Source organism: Electrona antarctica (genome assembly GCF_951216825.1).
Source record: "Electrona antarctica genome assembly, chromosome: 11".
Lineage (NCBI taxonomy): Eukaryota > Metazoa > Chordata > Actinopteri > Myctophiformes > Myctophidae > Electrona > Electrona antarctica.
Window position 1 is genome coordinate 14957414 of NC_136792.1, and position 9127 is coordinate 14966540.

The 9127-nt window shown below is 43.6% G+C and overlaps 1 protein-coding gene across 1 annotated transcript in view; it reads left to right on the plus strand.

Annotated features, from left to right (window-relative positions):
* Window positions 1–6740, plus strand: part of LOC306932002 (interleukin-1 receptor accessory protein-like) — a gene marked incomplete at its 3' end in the record, with an annotated part of 28944 nt that extends 22204 nt beyond the window's left edge. The window contains exons 9-11 of the mRNA XM_079513707.1: window positions 789–932; window positions 5343–5486; window positions 6316–6740. Of these exons, the coding sequence (XP_079369833.1) occupies window positions 789–932; window positions 5343–5486; window positions 6316–6740 (713 nt within the window). The remainder of the gene's footprint in view (window positions 1–788; window positions 933–5342; window positions 5487–6315) is intronic.
* Window positions 6741–9127: the final 2387 nt, after the last annotated feature.

Consider the following 9127-nt stretch of genomic DNA (forward strand, 5'->3'; position numbering starts at 1 on the left):
ATTATTATTATTATTATTCACAAAATGATTATTCACTTTTCAAGACTTTTCTAAAGTGTACCATCTGTCTCTAGTTTTAGATCCATAGGCAAAGAATTCCAAAGTTGTGCCCCCTTGTACTGCGAAGGCAGACTGTCTGAATGTGTCCTTGCACATGGGAACAATACAATCACCATTTGCAATGCACATTCAGCGACATGGCAGAGATTCAGAGAATGCAGAGAGGTCATCCTTTATGTCGCAGTATTCAAACTATTGTAGATTAGCTGGTGAAAGGACTAAGAACATCAAATGCTAATTATGTCTGTCTGTCAGGTTCCATTTGAAGAAGCATCTCCAAGCCAAAGCACTTGTGGTTTCCATTGTGATTCTTTGAACTCAATTCATCAGGAATATTACATAATAATACAGTAGAAGAATCTTTCTAAAGTACTTAATTTTTTAAAACTCTCCATTCCTTTCCGTTAATTAGTTTACCTAATGTATGCATTCATTGATTGGTTGTGTGTGTGTGTGTGTGTGTGTGTGTGTGTGTGTGTGTGTGTGTGTGTGTGTGTGTGTGTGTGTGTGTGTGTGTGTGTGTGTGTGTGTGTGTGTGTGTGTGTGTGTGTGTGTGTGTGTGTGCGTGCGTGCGTGCGTGCGTACACGTGCGTGTGTGCATGCGTGCATGTGCACGTTCTTTATTTAATTTCCATGTCTTTATGTGTTTTGCATGAAGTGCTTTTAAGAAATGAAAATTCAAATTATCTCTCTCTCTCTCTCTCTCTCTCTCGCTCTGTGTCTCCTAGTCTCTCTACCATCAGTGGAGCTGGCGTGTGGCTTGGGTGTGACGGTAGCATTGATGTTGGTTCTGTTCGTCATCTACCATGTGTTCTGGTTGGAGCTGCTGCTGTTGTACAGGAGCTGGTTCGGTACAGACGAACGCTATACAGGTAAACACAGCCACAGTAACCACGCCTCATTTATACTGTCACACACGGAAATAGTTAGGGGTGTAACGATACGATTTAACAGCGATACGATAGGTATCACGATACATGGTTGATGATACGATACATATTGGTTCATTATGACGATACGATACGGTTACAGATTTAAAAATCGATACAGTAAGTATAAATCTGTATGAATCTGTATGAAACATGTGGATAGTGCACTTTTTGAAGGGGAAATGTATGAATTTGGATATAATAAGTAAACACCGTGTCAAAAAGTGACACGTCATCGAAAATCTCCCCTGCCTGTTTAGCTGACGAAAACGAAAATCTTAAAACGATCATAACTCCCGATCTAAATCATCCCGTCTAATTCTGAAAAAAGATCCTGTGTTTGACGGCCTTCCGCAGTCCAGTCGCTAGTCGCGATAGATTTATTATTACCTCCCGTTGTTGTCGAACGACTCTAGAGTGGTGTGGCTATTGTTAGCTGCTACACAGACATGCACACCAGCTTCCGGTGCGCCGGTAAAAGTGGTCCGTGCGCTACAAATGATGGGCACCCTGGATGAAATGGATTAAATAGTTCCAGGCTTCTAAGGTGTTATTAATGTAATTAAACCCCTCTTTCTTTTTTCTTCTTAAAGTTGCTAAATATCACGGACAAAAATGTAGTATTGATACAATCGATTATTTGCATTGCAAAACGATACGATACAAAGTCAATGTTGCTGTTTTCATTTCGATATACTTTGATTCTGTGAGCTGTGAGCTTTTAGAGTGGATGATTTTTGCTATTGTTGACATTTTAATAACATTAGCGAGATTAAGTAGTAACCATAGTGACCAGATTTGACGGAGGGGCTGCCATCGTGCAGCCTCCAGCTATTCACCAGAGAAAAACTGAATTTATTTATTTTATATCCAAAATGACTTAATAGCACAGGCAGACTCTTCACATACTAGAGCATGTCTGAAATAAATGTCAGAGCTGAAATCGACATGTAAATATGAATTAAATGCTTAAACATGTAGCTACTAGCTAGGTGTAATGTTAGAGTCCACAGAAGTGAACCTTTCAAGCCTGTTTTCTCAACTTGCTGACATTACTCTATAAGCCATATCTCCAAAACTGGTGGGTCAAACTGAACAACCAGTATGTCAATTTGAAGCTATGATAAAGGAAACCCATGGATATCTGCGTAGCCAGATGATCATATATCTCTTTCTGTGCTACAACCTGAGGAAATATGGTCTGGAAAAGCGTGCAGAACGACCGCTAACACAGCTTACTGCTGTGAAAGAGTGGAGACGGAGAGTGCGGTCTAACTAGCTAACAAACACCAACCCAGGACTCCTGAATCGCTGCCCTCCACACCCTCTTGTCTAGCGTCATGGGGTCTTGAGCTCTGCAGTGCTGTTAGCTCTGCTGTCACGCCACAGTGTCTTTGCATTGGTTACACAAGGCAATTATTGTTATATATATTTTTCCAATATTCTTTCCACCCAGCTTTTAGAACATTTGTTGAATTTAAAGTGGCTGTGCTCAATTCACCAGACGTATCGATCGTCTAGAAGGTCAACGCAGGACGTGATTAGACTGGGTCACCAAGAACAGACTGTTGACGACTTGATAGAGAGGGATGTTATAGTAAGACGCCCTGATTGCGAGAAGCGAGGTCGCGCTGAAACAACAGAGCTTCTTAATACGGCACAGTTGACTATTAATCTGGTGTCAGTGAGGTCAGATGTAGAGTTGATGGCCGACTCCATATATTCAGATCTAGTATTTCAAACCATGTATGGCTATCCACGGTTTGATGAGGTCAGTGTCGTGATCTTCAGATATGGAGATCCAGGTGATGATAGTCAGCTCCACATATGGAGATCCATGTGTTGTACCAACTTGGTTCATTTGCAATGTGACTTGCGTCGCGGCAACCACACTGGTTACCATGAGACTAACACAATATGGGCCATGTATTGACATTCATTTTCAGGCCTGAAACAACAGAGCTTCTTAACATGGCACAGTTGAGAAGCATGAGTTAAATGATTAATCTGGTGTCAGTGAGGTCAGATGTAGATTTGCTGGCCGGCTCCATATATGCAGATGTAGGTGATGATCTTTTGGAGTGTGTCATGAGGCGTGATGTGGCGTGACGTGTCACGAGGCGTGACCATAATTGAGGCGTGACACGACACGACATGACTGATGGGAAATGCAGGTTTTCATAGTAACTGAGACCTACAGTCCCAATAAACCCATCATTACAAAGACATTTGCACACACAACTTAGAAGCACCAAGTATGATCATGAATGCTTGACCCCCACATTGAGGGGGCCCGAGCGCTCTGTTATGCTGTGGGTGGCATTTTCCTGGAATGGATTGGCTCACCTCGTGCCCTTAGAGTAGATGGTAGGGTCCCTGCAAATCAATGCAAAGTTATTCTGAGTGATCACTTGCCTGGATCCAGATCATCGACTCCGCCTCTGCGTTTTGAACGGTTGATAAGGCCATTATCCAATGTGCGCTAGGTGTGGGTGTGGGTCTAACGATTAGCCAGTTCAAAACTGTCTCTCACTGGTGCTGGACAATAGGTAGTTACATTGTAAAAGAGAGAAGTCCGCTCATGTTTCGGCCATTGTTGGCCTTCATCAGGTGTTGTTGTTGAAGGCCACCCATGGCCGAAACGTTGTTCGTGAAATCTATGCCAGTGTTTTAAAATAAAGTAAACACTGTTTAACACACTGTGTGCGGACTTCTCTCTAACAATTAGCCAATCAGCACCCGCTGACCGTTGTCAGGCTGTGCCCTGGAGCTGACAGCTGAGGTGACCGCTAAGGAGAAGTAATCACGTAGTTGTGGGAATCATCATTCTTTTCAGGGTACTGAATCATACAGTATAGTCTACAGTTCACTAAAAAGTTTCATTCAAATGATTCGTTCACCAGTTGGTTCAGTTCTTGGCTGCAGCTCTGCCTCATAACTCACTGAAGTGAAACACATCGTACATTGACTCGGTCAGTCAGCGCAGTGTGTCTCCTACGCACAGCTATGTAGACCTAGTGATTGGTTTAGGGGAAATGTAGATGCCCTCCCACTTGGGAATCTCTTAGAGTGGAGAATGAATCTTCTAGCTTCTGTCTGATAATCAACCTAAGTGATCACCTTTATCCTATGACAAAACACTATCCGAAACCACTCCCATCTATCCTGATGGGAGTGGTCCTTTCCAGAATGACAAGACCTCCTTCCACCGGGCACGAGGGGTCATTGAATGGTTTGATGTGTGGAAATGAAGTGAATCACAAGTGGCCTTCACAGTCACCAGACTGTTCAACTCGGTTGAACAGCTATGGGATATGTGGGACCGACATGTTAGACAGTGTTGTCCACCACCAACATCAAAACCTCAAATGGAACATCCTTCGTTAGATGTTAAATAGTGCCCCATCCCACCAGTAGTTCACCTGGGAAACCCAAGCATTTTTATTTGAGTTCCACAGACTAGACTTGTACTGTTCTAGAGGCTTGTTGTGGCGCAACACCTTACTAAGACACTTTTCATTAAACTTGTCTCCCATCTGTAAGTGGGAGGTCGCTCATATTTTATTCTTTGTTGCTATACTTAGCCTTCATAAATGTTTTACTGCTTCCTGGGTAGTACCTATGACAGACAAAGTCAAACAAAGTCGGACAACAGTATGTGTGACATTGTATGTTTGTCTATAATTATGTACTGTACACTGTCTGAGTAATAAAACGAAATGTTCCATCAAAGGTCTTGTTGGCACAATGGCACAGAATGAGAATAAAGATGAGTAGATAATATATAATATAAAGTAGCATTTCTGGGTGTAATATATATGTTGTATGTATGTAGTTTTTATGGGCAGTGAGCGTCTTCTGCGGTCACTCCTCAAACACGTGACCATTTAGGTCCACTGAATAATAACAATAATAGCTTGAATTTATATAGCACCTTGTACAAAACCCGAGAACGCTTTACATTAAAGACAAGGAACCAACAAACATACAGTACAAAACTACAAACGACTATATGCCATAATAATTAATAGGTGTCCTTTCAAGGCAGCTTTAAGGCCCTGTCCCCAAAGATTTGCTTGCTTACTTCGTTGCAAACTGGGGTCTCATACCAAAGAGTAGCCCACCTACAAGCTCAGTGCACGATGTGTCGTACTGCGGCAATCACAGTCTGTTTTATTGATTTGTACAGCAATAACTTAAGTCACGTGTGTGTGTGTGTGTGTGTGTGTGTGTGTGTGTGTGTGTGTGTGTGTGTGTGTGTGTGTGTGTGTGTGTGTGTGTGTGTGTGTGTGTGTGTGTGTGTGTGTGTGTGTGTGTGTGTGTGTGTGTGTGTGTGTGCACGTGGTCCTGCAGACAACAAGGAGTATGATGTTTACATCTCGTACGCCAGGAACAGTGAGGAGGAGCACTTTGTTCTGAACACCCTGAGGAGTGTTCTGGAGCAGGAGCTGGGATACACCGTGTGTATCTTTGATAGAGACAGCCTACCTGGAGGAAGTACGTATCTCAATGGATGCATGGATGGATGGATGGATGGATGGATGGATGGATTGGTGGATGGATGGATGGTGGGTGAATGGGGGGACTGCCCATAAGTTGCCCGTTTGTCCGACCTTAGGGTTAGCGACCTACGTAACCGGTTAAGACTGAGGTTAGGGTTAGTGACCTACGTGGCCGGTTAAGACTGTGGTGTGGCCGGTTAAGATTGGGGTTAAGGTTAGCGACCTACGTGGCCGGTTAAGACTGGGGTTAGGGTTAGTGACCTACGTGGCTGGTTAAGACTGGTGTGTCCGGTTAAGACAGGGGTTAGGGTTAGCGACCTACATGGCCGGTTAAGACTGGGGTTAAGGTTAGTGACCTACGTGGCCGGTTAAGACTGAGGTTAGGGTTAGCGACCTACGTGGCCGGTTAAGACTGGGGTCAGGGTCAGCGACCTACGTGGCCGGTTAAGACTGGGGTTAAGGTTAGCGACCTACGTGGCCGGTTAAGACTGGGGTTAAGGTTAGCGACCTACGTGGCCGGTTAAGACTGGGGTTAAGGTTAGTGACCTACGTGGCCGGTTAAGACTGTGTCAGGGTTAGCGACCTACGTGGCCGGTTAAGACTGATGTTGGGGTTAGGGTTTGGGATAGTGTTAGTAATCGGTCTGACTAATGGGAGGTTGGAACAATGACATGTTACTGTGGATGTTTCTGTCTCGGTGGATGGCCATCTTAGCTATCTGTTACTGACCATCCATCTGTCCAGGAGTCCATATTGCATGTCTATCCATCCATCCATCCCTCCATTAACTCAGCCCTCTCTCATCCATCCATGCATCCATCCAGCCATCACAGACGACACGCTGACCTTCGTGGCTCGCAGCCGGCGCCTCCTGGTGGTCCTGAGCCGCGGCTACGGGGAGCAGGGCTCCCAGGGCCTGCTGGAGCTCCGGGCCGGCCTGGAGGGCATGGCCCTCGGGGGCCACTTGCGGGTCATCCTGGTGCAGTACGGCCCCTCCCGGTACCGGGGGGTGAGTGAGCTGAGGAGGGCCCGGCTGGCTCTGGCTCTGGTCCAGTGGAAGGGAGAGCGGGAGTCCGGAGAGCTGAACTCCAGGTTCTGGAAGAGACTCCGAGTGGAACTCCCCGTCAGGAGAGAGGTGGGAGGAGGAGGGAAGGAGACGAGGACAGGAAACAAGGAGAAGGCCACATATAGGACCTATGAGAGTCAGAGCAGCAACAGCTCCCAGGCGGCTCTGCTTCCGCCCTGCTGAGAGCAGTGCTTCTCAAAGTGGGAGCTGAGGACGTTTCAGGGGGTCCCCAAACAGACAGGGAAACTTCAGGTTTAACCCTAGGTTTACAGTGGGGTGACCTCTCATCTATCAGCGGCACTGCCTTAAACATTAATGTTGTTGTTAGTAGGAATAAACACAGAAGCACCCGGAAGGAAGTGGACTGTTTAACACAAAACAAGTATCTCCTTTGTTCTCTTTGCTTTACTAGATGGATTCCCAGATTTACAGTGAGGTATAACTTCAGGTTTAACTCTGGGTTTACACAGTGAGGTTTAACCCTGGGTTTACACAGTGAGGTTTAACCCTGGGTTTACACAGTGAGGTTTAACTCTGGATTTACACAGTGAGGTTTAACTCTGGGTTTACACAGTGAGGTTTAACTCTGGGTTTACACAGTGAGGTTTAACCCTGGATTTACACAGTGAGGTTTAACTCTGGGTTTACACAGTGAGGTATAACCCTGGGTTTACACAGTGAGGTTTAACTCTGGGTTTACACAGTGAGGTTTAACCCTGGGTTTACACAGTGAGGTTTAACCCTGGATTTACACAGTGAGGTTTAACTCTGGGTTTACACAGTGAGGTATAACCCTGGGTTTACACAGTGAGGTTTAACCCTGGGTTTACACAGTGAGGTTTAACTACAAAAATATACATTTACAGTAAATACAGCAATATCAAATATCAAATATATGAATCGGAAGACAGAAAGTACTCAAAACTAAAGGAACTATAACAGATAGACCGAGAATTAATTAAAACAGTTACATTGTTGAACAAAAGTGCTAGAAATCCCTGAATTGACTTAAGGAATGCAGTGATCTGTTTTTTAGGGACTTCTGGAGCTTGTTCCAATCAAATGGAGCACTGACAGAGAAAGCTGCTTTGCCTAGCTCTGAGTTAGCAAATGGAACCTTGAGGGTCAGGAAGTCACTCGAGTGGGTCTGATAGGGACTTGGATTCTGATCCAACATAGAGCAAATGTAAGAGGGGTCAGGGGACCATTCCTGAAATGGCTAAAAACAGATACCAGTGCTTGTCCTGTCTCTCAGACAGAGAGGACAAGCCTGTGTTCCCCTAGAGTGTACAATGATGGGTATACTGTCACCAGTCTTTTTACAGGATGCCGGAAAACATGCTTTGCTGATCATAAAAGCTAAGAACCTAACATCCGTCTAAAAGTAGAATATCTGTACAACGAGTGTACACTATGAGTATATACTATAGAGTGCTATGTCTACACAATATGCAGTGAGGTACATTCAAGTTGAACTCTGGGTTTACACAGTGAGGTATCTTCAGCTTTAACCCTGGGTTTTCAGTGAGGTAATGTTAACTCTGGGCTTTCATGGTTACAACACAGTGGTTCACTTCTTATCAGGGTACATTGCCGTTGATGCTGAACACCCTGTAGCCTGCTTAGAAGGGGATGTTCCAGATAACAGATCAATGTGTATGTGAATAATCAATTCTATTAGAATTTGTGCACCAAGCTCAATGGCAATCCGGGAGGGTTTCTTAGCAGAGACCGACAAAACCCTTTGGTTTTCCAATTTCCATGATTTCATTTTTAATGAGAGGTATAGAGTTTGAGGGAGGGAGGGAGTGTCACCTTCTTGAGTATGTATTCTCCTACAACAGAGGCTGATTGAACCACTAAAGTCTTGTACTGGTAGTAGAAGAAATGAAAGTAAGGCTTCTTACTACTTTGAATTATGTTTTTTTATTTTGTTTTTTATTTGTTCCCAAGTCCGTTTTATCCTGCAGGAGTATAATGTGGGGCTGTGAGTCCAGGTGTGCCATTGGATTTTGACAATTGCACATTATTTTACTAGATCTATACAAAACGTTACTATATTAGTATTTTGTGCACGCTCATTTCTAATACAGAGGAAAAAAATATGAATGCTTTCAATGCAGGTGTGCCTTATGGTTTGTGCCTTATGATCTTGCTCTTTGGAGTGCCTTGGACATTTTTGTTAAACATTTAATGTTTATTTCTCGCCTCAAATGTTTTCATTCTTGAATGTACTGTTTATTCAAGCCGATAAACAATTATTATTGTCAGATGTACTTGTTGTGTCCTAACAATGAGAGAGATAGTATAAGCTGATTAATTTACAACAGCTGCAATAGTGTTATTTTTAGCCTAGTTTAGGTGTTTGAATTGTAACAATTATTTGTATTTGTCTAATATTACAAGTAGTTTTTCACTTTGTTTGAAAAGAAGATGCTGAAATCACAAGTAGCCTACAAGTTCCGAAAAAGAAAATACATGATGTTAAATGATAGTGGAATTATATTGCATGTAATTTTTTTTCTTTTTCAAAATGATTTAACATTCTACAGTAAATCATGCTTGTTGAG